Raw genomic sequence first — 18,470 nt, forward strand, 5'->3', positions numbered from 1 at the left:
AGAAGGGTGCAATGCTTTCACAATCACACAGTGGTAGTAATTTTGTGTTTGTAGGGGGAACTCTGTCAAATCTCTTGAAGTTATGTGCTTTAAGTGCTGTCAATGTGACTTGCACACTGTCTAAGCTTGAGTGGTTACAGAGAGGTCAACATGTACTGGAGTTGCGTAGTAACCCCTCCCTCCCTCAAGGTTTTCAGGAGAGCACTTGACAATATAACCTGTGTTGTGTTTTTCCACGAACAGTTTTATCCAGGTTATTTGTAGACGATTGTCAGAAAGAAATGCAAGTCACAGCAGGCTGCTTGTTAAGCTTCTTCGAGTTCACTTGTTTGATTATGAAAAGTTGAAAAGGGGTTACATGAGGTTTTGTGGTTGCAACACAGCAAATGTTAGCTTTAATAGCTGTTTATTTACCGGTCTAGAAGAAATGTTGCAAGTTCAGCATCAAACTTCACTCCTCTACTCAGCAGAAGCTGTGGAAAGCAAAGATGGAAGCAGCTAAAGTCCAGTGAATAACCTTACATGATTTAAAGGTGAAACCCAGCTAAGTCTGGTTCGAGCAGGAAGTTTATACAGTTTGAAAAAAAAAAAAAAAGGATCAATGTAGCAGATGTAACAGTCATGAGAAAAGTGCTTCACTAAGGGGACACACAAAGACAAGAAAATGAAACCTCAAAGACAACAAGCCTTTGAAAAATAGACAGCAAATTATAAAATACAAAATCTAAAAGCAAAGACATTGATACCACGTTTTTAAGTAATGGCAAAATAAATGGATAAAAGAATAAACAGCAGGTTAAAATAATACAGTGAAAGCCATTAGGTAAAAGCAGGTTTTGAGAGATGATTAAAACAAAAAGAAGTGAAGTTTCAAGTGTGCGTTTCTCAGGTAAACTATTCCATATGGTTGGGGCCCTGACAGCGTCTCCAGTCCTGAGCGTCATTAAAAGAGATACAAACGACATTTTGTGGTGAATTTAACAAATATTTTTCACTACAGCCTAATTCTAGCATCTGCTGAGGAATTTCTATTTCTGCAGAGCATAAAGCAAATGTGTAACCTCATCTTTAAAGTACATATTTGTCAAAGGTGCTCTGGTTGCCTAACTCTCCCCCTGAAGCCACTTGCTGTAGTAATAATAATAATGATAATGAGTAAAGGTGTTTGGCCAGCGGCAGACTCTGGCCTCATTCCATCGACACTGCACGAGGCTTGTGTAACACTGGTTCTTTACGGTTATAACACCGCTCGGCAATGCGGCCTCCTCTTGTCATTCCTTAAAAGCGCAGGATACAGAGTCTCCAGCCTCTCCTCGTGCAACCTGTTAACCCCATAGACTGTATATAAAAGGGTCGACCCCCATTTCCTGGCCTTACATCAGGTGCACGTGGCTTCTATGACAGGGTATGGAAATGCGAAAAACAAGTGAGGATCACCACCACTGGGCTTATGTCACTGTCACCACCTCGCCCCCTGGCTGTTCTCATCGGCCGCTGCTGCTGGGATTCCCTTCCCTGTCTCCATGCAACCGCGTTACCATAAGCACGCCAACCAGTCGCACGAGGTCCCTAACCCACTAACCCAGTGGAGTTTTAATTAAACCGGGTAGAGAAAGAAAAGAGGAGCATCTTTGTCGCAGGGAATTATGTTACGAAACTCGGCATCCTTTGGTTTCACAACAGGCTGGAAAGGCGTGCTCTCGGCCAATGGGACGGCGCGTCGCTGCGTCACGTGGCCTTGTATTTATGTAATGTAAATGGTGTTACACAGTAACCCAGCTCCGAGGCTGAGTGTGCACGTCGGGTTAAGATCGGACACGGACCTCGGTATAACAAATACCTATATGTGCACCTCTTCTTCTTCTTCTTCTGCGGGTCGTGCATGGAGTCCGGGGCCGATCGCTGGACTGGAGCTGACTTCTGATTCTCCCTGGCTCTCTCTGCTCCAGCTGCTCTGAGAGGGGGAGCTGCTGTGCGCGCCCCGAGGTGAAAACACCACGTTAGCCCTGGAAATGGACCATGCCAGTTTAATACGTAAATGAACATTACTGAGGTGAGCGTGTGACAGCTGGAGTTAGCATTTAGCAGCGCTGGACAGGAGCCGGTGGGTGATCACAGAGGAGGGGGACACACCGACGGGGTCTGGCTGCCAGTGGGTTATTTAAATGGTCCGCGCACGACCACCACTGGTACCACTTCTTATAAAACCGTCCACGTCTCCACGGAGCTGCGTCTCTTCCCCTTCTTCTGTCCGACACGGCCGCATCCAGTCCTCCCCATGGACCTGCTGGAGTGTCCGCTGTGCCTCTTCCTCATGTCCGAGCCGGTGACCGTGGCGTGCGGCCACTCGTTCTGCCGGAGGTGCGCGGTCGGCGGGTTCCTCCCGTCCAAGTGCCCGGCGTGCAAAGCCAGGCTAAAACAAAGGGAGGTGAGGGCCACCAAGAACAACGTCCTGCTCATCAGCGTCGCGGGGAAGTGCTGCCCGGACCAGACCCTGAGCACGTGCCACATCCAGGAGAAGCTGAGAGCCGGCGCCTTCTCCGAGGCTCTGCGCATCGCCAGCGAGGGGCTGGACGAGGGTAAGGGACACACGCACCTTTCCAGCTGCATGCAGATGTTTGTCGGACGTGTAAACCCGCACTTCCGGTCATAAGTTTTATAACACCTCAAATGTTTTTTGTTTTTTTTTCAACCTGTCATTTAAATCCACACTTTAAACTGTGTCAGTTTTTTAAATCTGAAACACATATTAATCCATAACATATTGATAATAAAGAGTCATGGAATTTATTGCTGAATTAAATTTAATCAAGAGTATGTGTTTATTCATGAAGCAGAACACACCCATGATGTTTTTTTTAATGCTGGATATTAAATATTGTTCATATTGTTTGTCCCATTAGTTCCCATGAATGTGTCACACTTTGCAATTATGCAAAAGCAAACTACAATATATATTATAGTATGACAATGTTTTGTATTTTAACAATACTACAAAATGCAATCATGAATGTGTCACACATGTAGTTTGCAGTTCCTTTCCCCCTTTGTCAAGTTCATGGTGGCAAAAGCACAAAACGCAACAAGAATTCACAAAACGCAACAAGAATTCACAAAACGCACAGCAAAAGAAAAACGCAATTGCAAAAATGAAAACACAACAACAAATCACAAAACACTTGGACAGTGCATCTATTCAATCAGTCATGAGCCGTGTTGATGCCCTCATAACTGTTCCATACCAAGTTCGTGTTTAGTGGTTTGTTATTGTCTTTTACTGCTGTGATTTGCCCTTCAGGGCCACCGTACAACCTGCTCAGAGGGGTTTCAGTCTGGAGACTGTGCTGCTCTTCACCCTGTGAATCCTAATCCTAATAATAACTGTATTGCAGAGCACTTATCTAAACAAGGTTACAAAGTGCTTTACACATAACAATCTAGGGCAAGATGAGGATTTAAATGAAAATAAAAGGCATTTAGTTCAGTTCAAATCATAACATAATAAGGTCAACACCTGCAATTTATAGAGGGACCCAACAGTACCTCTGTCCGATTCTGTTCTTTATTGCTTTGATTCATTATGTTACAGTACGATCAATTTCTGACCTTCCAGTCTGTCTTCCTCTGTTACATTGTCTTATTCTCACCATTCTGACAACAACACACAGCTGCCTACTACTTCCTGCAACACAGCGTTGACGTAATGATGCATCAGAGGGTGTAATAGTAACACACTTTGTTCAAACACTGTCTCTGTGCAGACAGAGGGTTTGTGAGTCATCAACAAACGTTAGGTCACTTGTTGTTAGTTTTGTATTCAAACTAATTTACTTCCATATCTGCAGGGAACTGTATGTTTAAATCATTCTTAAAGGTTCAGTGTGTAGAATTTAGTTGTGAATTTTCATGTTGCAGCTGAATACCCCTCACCTCCCCCTCCCCCTTCCAAACATGAAAGAGAACCTGTGGCAGCCTTAAGTTGTCATGTAAAGTTTTTCTAGTCTGGACTACTGTAAAAACATGGCGGCGTCTGTAGAGAGGACCCGCTCCTTATCTAAATATAAAGTATTTAAATATAAAGGGCTCATTCTTGACATAAAGAAAACAACTATTTGTACATTTAAGAAGATTATACATGAGTGAAAACATCACTAGGATTGTTTTATATTCAATTTCTGCCAATAGATCCCTTTCACCTAAATCTTACACACTGATCCTTTAATCCCTGACACGTAAATGGACTGTATTTAAATAACACCCTTCTAATCTAATAAATTACTCAAAGCACTTTACAGTACAAGTCACATTCACCCATTCACATTAATACAGAACTTCTATATGCTGCACTTTTTCTAACCCAGACCATTCACACACTATTAAAGCCATCAGGGGCAAAATGGGGTCCAGGGTCCTGCCCAAGGTCACCTTGGGCATGGTGGCTCGAGGGACAACTCGCTCTACCTCCTGAACATCAGCCACCCAAGGGCCCATTGTACTAGTGACTTTTTAAAAAAAATTACCAAATAAGCCACTCAGGCGTGAATGGGGGGGATCTCGGTCCGACGCGTGCTCTGAATCAGCAGGTAACAAATTCTATGTCCGGTGTGCAGCTTGTCTTGCATTCATGGACTAGATTTATTTATTTATTTGGATTTTTTGAGTTCCAATGCACAACACAAAACTGAAACAGCTACACGGTCAAAAACTGTTGATTCTCCCAAATCCAACCCACACCTCATACCCATCACCAGGTGCCCCATTATATTCCTTCCCCAACAACAATGCTCCACCCAGTTTTTGTATGCAAATACTGCAATATAAGAAAAATAAACACAAACAAGTTAACATTATGGCTGCAACACTCAGTTTTTGTTGACCTTAACCTTTTTTTTTTTACCTTGAGCAGTTAACCGTCCACCTTTATACAACATCAACTGTAAAATTTTACAAAAAAAATGAATACATATGGGTGTGTTCTAAAAGTTTTAAAAGGAAGTGTGACTGCCTGTATGGACAAAAGGGAAAACATGTTTACCTTGGATTGCATTGCAGTATAACAAGAAGACGGACTAGTTTGGCGTCCCACTTTTCATGTCGTGCGCACAGTCTTGTCTGTTGCCCAGTGATAGTGGCTGGCAGTGCATCTATTTCACAGAACAATATTGTAATGGCAGGAGATACAGGAAACTAACATTCCTGATGAGATAGAATTGATTGTGTTCACTGTCGAATGACCTGAATGTTTCCAGATGCTGCTTCCTCCTTGTTAAGTTTATCGACAGAGGCTTGTTTTCCTTTTTGTGTTAATCCACTTGAGCAAAAGAGCAAATACGTAAAACGTATGTTTCAGAATAATCAATCAATCAATCGGAGGGCCGCAAGTGAGGGATCCTTCTCCCAGGACAGACAGAGGTAGAATAGATGTCACATTTAATAGAGCACAATACAAAAAAGCACTATTTACAACATTCATGAGAAAAGACAATGCCTAATATAAATGGAGAGGTCAATCAATGTTAAAAGTAGTTACACAAAAGAAATTGTCAGACAGAGATGAAGGGAGCAGCAGTGACAGCTGTAATGATAGTGATATTCACAGTAAATAGCATTTTTGAGTAGTAGGCATATTGTATATCTAAGAATGAGAAATGTGCTACAGAAGAAGTTTACCTGCATCGGTTTGATATAACATTTACTTTCATCACATATAAGAGGCAGTAAAAGCAGCTATAACAGCTGTTGTCAGGGAACAATGTTGGACTCAGGACAATTTCTGTTTTTTTTTGCAGTTTTTGCACATGTCTGCAGTTAAAAAAAACCCTGCACAGAAGAATTGGATGCAAGGGGAACATTGTGAAAGATTTTCATAGCTCAGAGCGCTGGATTCCCCAAAAACAGCCGTGCAATCAGATCTTTTCTTTTCTTTTATTTGTGCAGTTATACTTACAGTATCTCCTGCAATTGACCTTATTTTCTCCATTCAGCAGCGAGAATGTAAAAAAAGGGACAACTTCCGCCCCAGTTATTTCGGCGGTGTGGACATCCAGGAGTGTTTACTGCTACAGTGAATCTACGGAAATACACGGTCGCCATCTCTGCCAATCCAGTTCAATAAATACTGCCGCCTCCCTCTCTCCGGCACAATCGTACCTTGTGTAATGATTTCCTTGCACTTTTTTGTCATTCAGCCTTGGAGGTTTAAGTTTGGGCGTGGTCATTTTCATTTCATAATTCCTCTGTATGGGCATTGTCAAGGGCAGAGCGTGTGTTCGTAATTATAACCCTTACATACGGTAAATAAACATTATTTAACTGGAGCAACAGCTTCAGGCAATAGCGACTGTATGAGTGGTGTAACTGATGAACTAAAACATTTGACACAAACAATAACTTAACTTATTTTAAGTCTGTATGAATATTAATAGGGTTGTTATGAAAAGCTAATTAAAATTGCATTACTGCGCATTTATAATGACAGAGGCTTTTAAGGAGTATTTGAATGTGGATCAGACCCATCATGCCGAGTCATTATCTGTTTAATAAGCACTGTCAGTATTAATAGCAATCTGGTACTTCAGGTTTGTGGCTCAAAAGTTATTTAATGTATTTCGGTCATGTTCTAAATCGAAAGCGACTTGTTATGCAGGTTGTTTTATACATGTTACATGTGTTAAGTTTGTTGGTAGTAACATTTCTAACTACTCGTCTTTTTCTCAGTTTCTTTAACCTCTCTCCTGTGTTTCCACCCTCAGCCCCAGATGACCTGAGCTTGAAGTTGTACAGAGCAGAAGCTCACTGCGGCCTGATGCGTTTCTCTGATGCTCTCACAGACCTCGACTACCTCTGCTGCCTTCGACCCAACTGGACCGAGGTGAGAGACGGGACGGTGTCGGTCAGACTCATGACGTCTCATGTCTTTTTCATCGCATTTCTGTCCGTCTGTCCCAGTCTCATGAACTAGATATCAGGCACACCTCCGGGAAATGTCTTTGAATTTGTTACAAACGTCCACTTGGACTCACGGATGAAGTGATTAGAATTTGGTGGTCAAAGAGTAACATGTGATCTCATTACTCAAGATTTCATGTGCTGATTGTGTTTAACTTTCTTAGTGCCCTTTCTTATATTCATTAAATATGAAGTCTTAAATATAAGACTATACGTAATATGACAGACGTGGATGTAACTGCAACTTGACTGATGAAGGAGTACAAGCATGAGTCAGTAATTGCAGTGTCTACACAGCAGAAAAGAACAAATCCACCGTAAGACCATGAATAAAACCAAATTCATCGCTGTCTTTTCCCTTCGGTTGATCTCTGTGCAAGTCTGCTGACTTCAACCGCAGACGCACTTGAATCATCTGGTTTTGTGACGTGCGTGTAAAAGCACACATGTTACCACAGGAGGAAGGTGCTGCCTCTCTCATTTATTGAGACTTGTATCACTGTACCTGTAGAAAGCTGACCCACTAAAGAGGATTTTATCTGCTTTTATTGACGTTATGTCATTCACAAAGTTATGCAAACAGCTACTTATGTCATAATCGCTCTGTGCCAGTGGGTGGCCCGCTGCTAATGCAGTCGTTTCATTTTATTTCCAGAGATCCGTTACATCACTTTTAAACGTCACATTGCATTTAAGCAGACACATGATGCAAACGACCATCAATGCATTTGTGTAAACTTTTCAACGATTCAAAAGTTGGTGCTTTTGAATCTTAATGTTCTCTGCAGTGACATGGATTGAATGTCTGATTCACTTTAACAGGCAGTGATGTGCTGGTTGCACTTTTCTCTCTCTCTGCGTGCAGGGCTTCTTTCGTAAAGGGAATGTACTGCTGGAGATGGGTCAGCAGACAGAGGCTCTCATCCAGTTCCACCACTGCCTCAAACTGCAAGCCGACTTTGTTCCTGCAAAGAGTCAGATCAAGAAGGTTTGTTAACATCACCACAGGGCTGTTCTATTTCATTGATCTGTTATTTATCCTTTATTTAACCAGGAAGGGTATTTTAGATATATGTGTATTTGTCAGGGAGTCCCAGTCAAGATGGGTCAGCAAATTCAATAAAGAAGGTTCATATATAAATACAAGAATGGACAGAGACAACAAAAAAACATACTAAAGCACAAAACAGACACAGCAACACACAGGGAATCATAAAATTAGGCAAAGATTAGTTGAGGAAAATAAGAAGTACATGACATTGTTCCTGAGAAGTGATCATAAAAGATTTTCAAACATACCGAGAGAAATAATGATTCCAGGCGTAGAATATCTTACAGCTCATTCCAAGCATCTGCATATAAACATTAGTTGGGACCAGAAGGAGAATTTAAAGCTGCTCTAATGAATCAGCAGACCAGATAAGAAACGCTCAGTAGTAACAGAATGGTACTCAGTAGAATACCTCCCTCAATGCCCTACAGTCCCTTTAAATGAAATCAAGCTGCACCAAATTGCACACATTCATTCACACATACAATTCACACTGATCCTGAGCAGAAATGCAGGCTGATGGTGTTTGCTACATGAAAGACTTTCCGTATCATGAATGTGTTATTTTTCACAATAGGTCACATCCTGTTTCATATGATCACAAGCCAACTTTACGCTGCCTGATCGTCTACTCTGATTGAAGCTTGTTTTCATTATGTGTGGGTGGTGCTTATTATAGCAAGAATTTGTCCTCTTTTGCTTTTGCTTTGCTTATAAATGAATTTGTTTTGATAGTTGTTTATTGCGTGAGTTTATTCCATTTTAGCTCTTCCATCTGAAATGACAGCAGTAATCTTACATTTACACATGTTAAATGTATTCTTATTTAATTATAATAATTTCTTATCACCTTTTTACTTTCATTTTAGTTTACAGCACTGGTGAAAACAAACAGTTTCCTTTTAATACATTTGTTTCCATTCAAACGGCAGATCCTGGAGGCAGAGGGCATGGCTGTGCCGGAGGAGGTGCCCTGCATCCTGCAGGTTGTGTCAGAGTACCTGAAAGACCCCTGCCCCATCACCAGCCTCAGTGGCTCTCAGGGGCCGATGCACCCCGAGGCCCTCAAACATCCACTTGGGGAAGAGGGAGAGGGTAAAGGGAGGAGAGAGACACACCAGGTAAGCTGGTTAGGAATGTGTGCATGGTTGGTTTTGAAGGCGTTAGAATGTGAATATCACCCTCACTGATCAAATCATTTGTCTTTTGGGCTTCAAGGTGAAACACGACACGGGTACGGAGTGCTGCCTCAGCCTCTGCCAGGCTGTGTCCTTCCTCCCTGCAGCTGAAGAGGACGAGGAGATGATGATGAGGAAAGAAGATGAACATGACAGACGTAGGCAGAAACACTCAATACACATACTTATCATGATTTGACTGACGCCGTCATCATCTTTGACCCCGTTCCGACCTGGTTTTAACATCTGTCCTGAGTGCTCTGTCGTTAGGACAGTAGACCCTCAAAATTCTGAACGTTTTAATTATCTTTTAACACCAAATCCTCTTCATCCTCAAAGGTCAACTCTCATGTGATAAGAGCAGACACTTTCACTTAGTAACTGTAGACTAACAGCTGTGGTGAACTAGATCTGTGAGCTACGGATGTGCGTTGGGGAACCACCGAAGTATTTATAATTACTGACATGGGAACTGGTACACAAAAATGAACAAAAAAGTTTTATGTCTATAAAAAAAAATGAAACAGACAGTGTCGCTGCAGGGAAAGTTATATTATCGGTATGTGTGTCAACGCTATAACTCCAGTAACACTGCCTGCGTGCAGGTGAACGCCTCCTGGGCCACATATGAAGGACGACCTACTCGACGTCCTCTGACCCGCTACAGCTTCAAAATGAATCAAATACATTTTAACGGTTCTCAGTGTTCTCATACGTGGATTCGTTTGTGGCCACCATCCCTATATCAACACTGACCAACACATAATGACTGATTCTTTTCTCAAATGGGTAAAATCTTCTCCATAGCAGAGCTGCACACAGCATCCCCCCCCCACCCCTCTCTCTCTCGCCTGCACCAACACACATACACACACTGACACATCTGTAACCTCAGAAAAAAAACACAGAAATTTGAACTTCATGAACAAAAAACATGTGTATGTGTGTTTGTAAGTAGAGCAGGGAAGTGAGATCTGATCACAAGTGTTCACAGGAGACATTTTAATACCTGGTGTGAACAGAAGAATGCTGCCCTCTTGTGGTTGGATCTCTTAGGATGAATGTTAGTACCAGGTATGAACAGGGCCTTTGTCATTGGCACTATAAACAGTTCCACTAATACACGTAACAAATGAGTTTAATAATCATTACATTATAATCATTGTTTCATTGTCTTCTTCTTCTCCAGCAGAGGAAACTCATGACAGAGCTTGAGTGTGACTGTGTTTCTCTCTCTGTGTGTTTCAGTTGAAAGTATTCAGCGCCGAGAGAAAACTCTGGGTGTTCTCATGGTGTCCGATTTCGAGTGCCCCCTCTGCATTAGGTCAGTGTCCTGGAGTAGTCAAATCAATTCTGTATCACTGTCTTCTGCGGAAGTCATTGATCAGACTGAATCTCCTCTCTCTGGTTAATGTCTACTTCTACTACTCACACAATAATCACCACCTCCACTGTGCTAAACATTCCTCCTCTCCGCAGGCTGTTCTTTGAGCCGGTCACGACTCCCTGTGGTCACACCTTTTGTAAAAACTGCATCGAGCGGAGTCTGGACCACAACCTCCGCTGTCCACTCTGCAAACAGCCACTGCAAGAGGTGACCACTGACAGCACAGACACACGCAGCCATACATCTGTTTTCAACACGAGAGCAGAGGACCCCGGTTTTTAGCTCCACTGATTTCCACATTTGATTTGAAGCCGATTCATTATTCAAGATTTTTTACTTGGCTCCACATTGTGGTCTCGAGATAACAAAGTTAGCTCTGGCAGGGTGAGGCAAATCTCACTCCTTTTTGTTTTGCTGACAGCTTTGTAAAAAGGATTTTGTACTATTCATAACCGATTTCTCATTAATGACTCATCTGCTAACAAAATTCACACCGAGTTCCAGAGAACTTCCCTGGTTCCTCATTGCTTGTGATAAATGATAACATCTATTGTTAGAAATGCTGCTGTAGTTGTCTGTATGCTTTTATCTCCATGGACAAGCAGCAAGACTACATTTGAATATAATACGATTAATACAAACAAAGTTTTAGCTACAAGTATTAATCCCTAGTTTTTTTTGTTCCTGTTTGAATACAATCAGTATTTATGCTATTTCTGATATCTTACTGTCACTTTTCTCTTCCCAGTATTTAAAAAACAGGAAGTACAACCCCACGCTTCTGCTTCAGGACATCATGAACTATCGTTTCCCATCACAGTTGGCTGAGAGGAAGCAGGTGCACGATGCCGAGATGGCTGAACTGTCCAAGTAGGCACCTCTCTCTTGAACATACAATAAAATATCATTTAGGTTTAGGATTTATTGTAGCTGCTCTGTGGACTGTCTCCCTGATTTCTCCTCCGCCTTGTCTTTGCAGTCTAAATAAGGACATCCCTATATTTGTCTGCACGGTGGCGTACCCCGGAGTCCCCTGCCCCCTGCACATCTTCGAGCCTCGGTACCGGCTGATGATGCGCCGCTGCATGGAGACAGGCACCAAGAAATTTGGCATGTGCAGCTATGAGCACGGCAAAGGGTATGAAGCACACAAAAAAACACACCCTTCATAGCTCTGTCCCTCACTCGGTGTAGGTACATATTATCCACAGCAATCAACATATTTGAAAATTGAACTCGAGCAGGACACAATGTGGGCAAAGCTGAAATCCCTCATACGACATGTGAGGGTGGAAAATAGCAGCATGGTTACAAATCTGCCCTGGTTTTAATTTCTTAGATTACTGACGGGAAAAAAATTAATCTAAATCAGAGTAAAACATCCAAATGAGATGCAATATAATGTTGTATTTTAGATATTTAATTCCTACATGTCATTGTATTGTGTCAATAATCATGGGTCAAAACGGCCTATTTAGCAATGTTAAAGAAAGTAAAAAAAATAAAAATACTGGATCCAACCCCTGATCCAGATTTGCACCAAAATTGAATAGGTACTTTCCTGACCCGAACCACATCCTTCCACCAAGTTTCATGGTAAACTGTTCAGTTGCTTTTGCATAATCTTGCTTACAAACATACCAACCAACAAACAGACAGGGGTGAAAACAACAACAACAGAATATATTTCTAGCTCTAAATGAACCCGATTTTTGTTTCTTTCTGTGTATCTTATGTGGCAAATATTTTGCATTCAGATATGTTTTCTTTTGTACAAGCATGAGATTTCTGGTTTTATCTAACGCCCCATAGGTTTGCTGACTATGGCTGTATTCTGGAGATCCACAGTCTGGAGCTGCTGCCTGATGGACGGTCTTTTGTGGACACTGTGGGTGGCAGCAGATTCAGGGTGGTGAAGAGAGCTCAGAGAGATGGCTACCACACTGCTGACATAGAGTACCTGGAGGACCTCAAGGTCAGCACCATGAAATCACAAACTATACTATACTATAAAATGTTACTGCTCGACAACACAACCACTCTCCTCTCCCCTCTCTGTCCCCCCCCCCTCTCTCTCTCAGGTGGATGACAGTGAGTTAGAGCTTTTGCAGCGTCTCCATGACAGTGTGTACCAGCAGGCTCAGGAATGGTACCTGCGCATGGGCAGCCGCATTCGCGAGCAGATCAACAGACAGTACGGCACCATGCCAGAAAAGGAGGAAGACATTCAGGTTGGGGCCTTTACATATTTGTGGCAGCAGTCGCAACCTTGATCCTTTAAAACATCTCATTTCCACGATAGTGTAAAGAGCCCATGTGAGAATATAGCAGGAAAATGTCCGAAGTGCATGAGTGGGTGTGTCAATGATGACAAACACACGACAGAGGCAAAACTGAAAAATACTAAAAGGTGCTTTTCGCATTTATGTCGTGTCCTGCCTCCTGCTGCTCTGCCCAGACATTTTTGACATAAAAAGTTGAAACTGAGAGTGATTTCCTCTAAAAGGGCTCATGGGCTTAAATAGTACGCCATGCTTTTTCCTGATAATCAACGTTCTATGTTTCTGTTCTAATCCTTCTTTCTTTTTTTTATCTCTTGTAGTCCTCAACCAATGGTCCAGCCTGGTGCTGGTGGCTGCTGTCTGTCATGCAGCTGGACCCAGCCTATCAGACCACTGTCCTGTCCCTGACCTCGCTCAAAGACCGCCTGGGACACCTCCGCCTCGTCCTCGAGTACTTCTCTCAGAGCTAGACTCCGCAGCACAGCGTTTTACATGCGCACGGATCAATGGAGTGAAACCATTGAATGCACTCACACCACAGAGTTTTGGGACTTTTTTCATTTTTTTTTTTTGACTACTCTGAATCATAGATTGACTGTTATAAAATCACAGCTCAAGGCCAAATCACCTTGTCGAAAGGTGAAAGGGTTGTTGTCTTACAAAACGGAGCAGTTGTGCGGGGGTTGGATTTTTGCTGTTTGAATTTGCATAGGTTTTCTTTCTTACACCATCTTCTTCCCTGGGAATTCAAATTTTTAGAGTCGTGTCTGAACGCACACTGTACTTAATTGCAGGGTTGACCAAAGATGCTTCTTATTTATGGTCATCAACAAGTGGTTAATTATTATAATATTATTATTTGTGGATAAAGTAAGTCGTTTTCTAAATAATATTATGGAAAGTCAACACTAGGTGTCACTGTTTTTTCACCAGGTATTACAAACATGGAGAACATGCAACAGGATCACCTGAGCTAGTACAGTATAGTGACTCAATTCCATTTAAACTCTTTGCATTAGTATAGCTAAGTTTGAAGTGAGAATAAACATTACTAAAACACAATTAGTGCAGAGGTTTTCAGGACTATGCACGTCAGAGGATTAGAGTTCATGCATTGCGTCTGATTATTTGGAGTGATTATCATTTGCTGGAGGGCTTTATTTGTAACACTTGCTATTTAGTTGCAACTATTGGCCTTGGCAGCAATTGACTGACTCATTTTATGCCATTTAGTAATCCCAAAAGATCCCTATTTCCTATTAGTAAATATCGCAATAATGATTTGAAGTGTCACTTGGAATAGCACCAGCTAGAGGCGATTTTTTTTTTATATGAATAACTCTGCTGCTGTCGTCATTTTCTGGTGAAAAAATGAAAAAATTGAGGAGATTGATTTGGTCAATTCAGGCGTACCAGCTTTGTTTTATACGTATGAGCCAGTGTGATTATGTGTGTGGATTTGTCTGGTGTGGATGCAGCACTTTATGTTTGAGTTTCATCTGTAAAGAAAGAGTTACTTTTGTCAGTCAACGTGATATTGTGTGAGCACCGATGACAGCTGCCTTGAAATGCAGAGACGCAGCGTGTAACATCTCCTGTGCAGGGACAGGTGTAGAGTCTGAGGCTGAGTCCCCCTGCGGTGGCTCTGTATGGGTGGGCCACCACACCTACTGTACCTCCGGCCCCTCACTCTGTCTCCGTGCGTGTGTTCGGCCCTTCTAACAACGCACCATGGTGCCTCCGAGTGCCTGGGCCACACAACCTGGAGACCTGCAAGTCTCAGTCATAACATTATAAGGACATATACGTGATTTTTGCCATCTTCATATTTTTAGTGCTACATTCCATAGAATGTTAAATCTGCAATGTTACGTGGAGCTATTTCACAATCACTAACAAACACGGGCTTAACTGGGTGAAGTAAGAATTGATGTGGTTTATTTTGTACTTTGATACATTTTTTCTGTGTAATGTGTTTAGAAGCTAGCGTTTAACTTTCTGTAAGTGCACGGACACTGACATCGATTTCACCATCAAAGTGTGCATGCGAGGCTCCACACAACTTGACAAGGGAAGCAACAGTGCATGCACTCCTCCGCAGGAACGATAAAAGCTGTATAGTAAGAACAACTATGTGTCCACAAATTTAACTGAGGCCTTATAAGGACAGTTTGCGGAATGAAATCAGTGTTCGTCTTCAGCACAGCCTGAATTTAGGCTTTGGCCCTCATGCCTTTTGTATGGTGGATAGTGAACGATCGTGTTTTCGTGGCCAACATATCACTTTTAAACAGAATCAGACTTAGTGCACCAATCACGCTTGAACAGTAAGATTCTGCCTAATGTTGTGTGTGTGTGTATATATATTGTAGCTTAGAATACTAGAGGACAAATGGACGGACTGATGGACAATGGGGCAGCAATGACTATCTGCATAACTACGACCTGGGAACTAACATTTTACTTGAGGAGAACAAACACTGTTTTTTACTATTTCTTAACACGGGATTGTTTGACGTCAAAGTTTTTGAAGCCATCTGGGAATGAGATCAGAGCCTCGAGACTTTAATGTGCCAGTTACCACAACTTTTCTCCACAGCTGCTGGTTTCACTGAAAAACAAAAAGCATGCACCATAAAACTCCATTTCCTGCAACCGCTCACTCGAATCAAAAAGGGATGAATTTTTGAATGTCCAGCCTCGTGAGCCTTTGTGGTGAACACATGACGTGACAGCAATACATGAGTCCACGGCCACTCAGGTGAACTTCACCTCAGAGAAAATCTTATTTTTGCAAAGTGACATTATTTTGTGTTCTGCTGCTCAGAAGTAGTTCTCACATGTTTTTGTCATGCATATTTCTTTGTATTACTTCAATTACTTGAAGATACCACCCGTCATTGAATAAAATGGTGAATTACTGTTTATTGATCACAGCAATTAGTCTAGTAGTGATTTTCTTTGTTTACACTGTCTAAAACAGAACTCAATCTCTGCTACATACGGTATATTTGGCAAATCAGGTATTTCACTCCCATATTTTTGAGCCAAACTTGCTTGATATCATTTACTAGCTTCAACTTTGCTGTTGCCAATGCAGCGCGGTCATGATTCTTCCTCTCATTTAGACCCACAGCTTTTGGCCCTTCCTAAACTGGGCAGGCGTCCACATGTGGCATAATTATCCATCAGCAAATGTCCTCTAACACAGTTAAAACGTTTTGCACTGAATCTACATTGTCTATAATGGAGAACAGGCAGCATAATAAGTGACCTGTTGTTGGCAGCGATTCCCCCGCGAGGACAAGTCTTACACTCGTGTTGTACTTCAGAGAGGCTGTGAAAAGCACCATGGCTGACATGTTCCTGCTATGTGCTGCAGCTTTGCAGGAAATGTTGGCTGTGTGTAAATTGCAGTCATGGCCGTTGTTCTCCGCACAAATACCTTAGTACATGTAAAACTAAAACAAGCAGTTTTCATGTGTTGCATCTGTATTCTGCTTTCAAGCCAAGAGCAGTACACTATCCTGATCTGATTCGTTTATTTGCTTTTTAAACGTTACAACATATATATAAATAGCAAATTTAAAAGCAAATCCTGCATAATCTTTATTTAATGTTTGTTAGTTTCTTTGTCCGAGTGATTTTAAACGTTATACCACCAATGTTTTGGTGGTTACAGTGACATTACGTTCCAAGTGGAAGTGCTGAGAAATGGTGCAATTCTCAGCGTGACAAGAAATTGGTAGAGAGGAGTGAAACATGCCTCACATACTTATAGATAGACACTTTGGTACGGAAACAGTTATAATTACGGAGAGAAGTGTGAAGTGCTGCAGCTGCAGAGGGCTGAAAGAAGCCTCTGGTTTCCTCTCTTGTGGATAGAAATTAAAATTAGAATAGCTAGAATGGGTATTCCCAGTGAATTTATAATTGAATGATATTTTTAGGCTTACTTCCAACACTTTCAGTGTGTAGTCGTGAAGAAATGGCAGAGGTTACTGTATTAAAGTTCACTGTTTAAGTTATGTTCTTCTTTTATCCAGCCAATTTATAATTTGGGAGGAAGCCCCTGCAAAGTGTGATCCTCACAGCAAGGAACAAATGTGAACACATCCTTCTATATACAAAAACAAGTCTGCAGGTTTCCACCAGGGGGCAGTCTGTAGCTGTGGAAGGAGGTACAAGTATAATACAAATGGAATCACACTTTATAAACAAGGCGAAATCTTGTGAGAATATGGCTCATAAGGAAAAGGAAATGGCTTTTCAAAAAATACAAGCTCACGGTTATCATTTCAGTGTCACAGATTGGGTCAAAAGAAAAGTGAGGTTCTGCGTGGGAGGGAGAGCCATCACATCAAATAAGCTGGGAGAAGGTGGTTATTTCCCATGAAGCTTCAAGAGAAAAAAACATTAGTGAAAGTAAAAAAGAGGATGTGTTGTAGTGCGTGAGCGACACTCCACGAACAAGAAGCGAAAAAACTGTAAAATCAGCGTGGCAGAAGTAAGACACGTCTCATGACTGTGTCCTCTGCATAGGGAGCAGGCAGATGAAAAGAGGTTTCACTGGCTTCAGCTAGGTTCTGTAATGCAGCTCAGCGTCTACATCAAAGCCCATTACATTTGAAGAATGCTGCAGCTTTTCTGTACTAAATTGATCCATCAGCTTGCGCTGACTCCCTGCTTGTGTATGACTGAGTAAGGATGACAGGCGTTTTATAGGAGTTATCACAAAGAGGGGGACCGTGTGTGTGTGTGTGTGTGTGTGTGTGTGTGTGTGTGTGTGTGTGTGTGTGTGTGTGTGTGTGTGTGTGTGTGTGTGTGTGTGTGTGTGTGTGTGTGTGTGTGTGTGTGTGTGTGTGTGTGTGTGTGTGTGTGTGTGTGTAAGAGAGAGAGAGAGAGAGTGTGAGTGAGAGAGTTCTGGCATGACTACTGTGAAAAAAATTCCTCACAAGGACAGATATGTGACGAGAGTCCATCACTGAGAGGATGTTTGGACTAGTTAGGAGTCAGCGTCGAGGATTTAAGTTGGAATTAATGTCAGGCTAGGGTCAAAGTGCAACAGACAGGATGGTTTCAGTATGAGCCCTGAAAAGCATATTACACATGCGTGTGTGTATGAGTGAAGCTTTAATAATCTTCTTCCATAATTATAAAGCAACTCGCTGGGGTCCCCCTTAAAATAGACCAGCCTGCTTTGTGCAATATAGAACGACAGCAAGAGAGTCACAAAGAGTATCAAAGGATGAACGCAGCACTGTTGTCATAGGAACTGAACTCAGCCTGCAAAACCTCAATATCATGGGTAAGATTGTCAATTAGATAATTGTAAAACTTTTGTCTTAAAGTGTAAAAGCCTGAAAGACAACACTTAGGGAGCTAATTCCCTCAATACAAACCAGCAACAAGAGAGTCACGAGTATCAAAGGATGAACACAGCAGCTCTGTTGTCATAGGAACTAAATCCAGCCTGTAAGATTATCAATTAGGAAATCAAAATTTTGTTGGTCTCTGAAGTGAAAAGGTACAAAAATCCCACAAAATAGAACAACAGCAAGTCACAGAGAGCATCAGAGGATGAATGCAGCTCTGTTGTCATAGGAACTAAATCCAGCAATATC

General features: G+C 41.9%; 1 protein-coding gene across 1 annotated transcript; it reads left to right on the forward strand.

Moving 5' to 3' along the window:
- Positions 1–1,674: 1,674 nt before the first annotated feature.
- Positions 1,675–15,782, forward strand: lonrf1 (LON peptidase N-terminal domain and ring finger 1). The gene is made up of 12 exons (XM_035161426.2): positions 1,675–2,579; positions 6,753–6,871; positions 7,814–7,936; positions 8,932–9,120; positions 9,218–9,335; positions 10,426–10,501; positions 10,657–10,771; positions 11,313–11,434; positions 11,544–11,702; positions 12,377–12,539; positions 12,646–12,795; positions 13,167–15,782. The coding sequence occupies exons 1-12, from the start codon at positions 2,279–2,281 to the stop codon at positions 13,314–13,316; spliced, it is 1,785 nt and encodes a 594-aa protein (XP_035017317.1). The 5' UTR covers positions 1,675–2,278; the 3' UTR covers positions 13,317–15,782.
- The last annotated feature ends 2,688 nt before the right edge of the window (positions 15,783–18,470 follow it).

The sequence above is a fragment of the Hippoglossus stenolepis genome, chromosome 7 (assembly GCF_022539355.2).
Source record: "Hippoglossus stenolepis isolate QCI-W04-F060 chromosome 7, HSTE1.2, whole genome shotgun sequence".
In the NCBI taxonomy this organism is placed as follows: Eukaryota; Metazoa; Chordata; class Actinopteri; order Pleuronectiformes; family Pleuronectidae; genus Hippoglossus; species Hippoglossus stenolepis.

Excerpts from the sequence above, each read along its gene's own strand:
- lonrf1 (XM_035161426.2), top strand. The coding sequence starts at position 2,279 with ATGGACCTGCTGGAGTGTCCGCTGTGCCTCTTCCTCATGTCCGAGCCG. Across the intron at positions 7,937-8,931 it reads CAAAGAGTCAGATCAAGAAG|ATCCTGGAGGCAGAGGGCAT; the intron begins GTTTGTTAACAT and ends TTCAAACGGCAG. Across the intron at positions 10,772-11,312 it reads GCAAACAGCCACTGCAAGAG|TATTTAAAAAACAGGAAGTA; the intron begins GTGACCACTGAC and ends TTCTCTTCCCAG.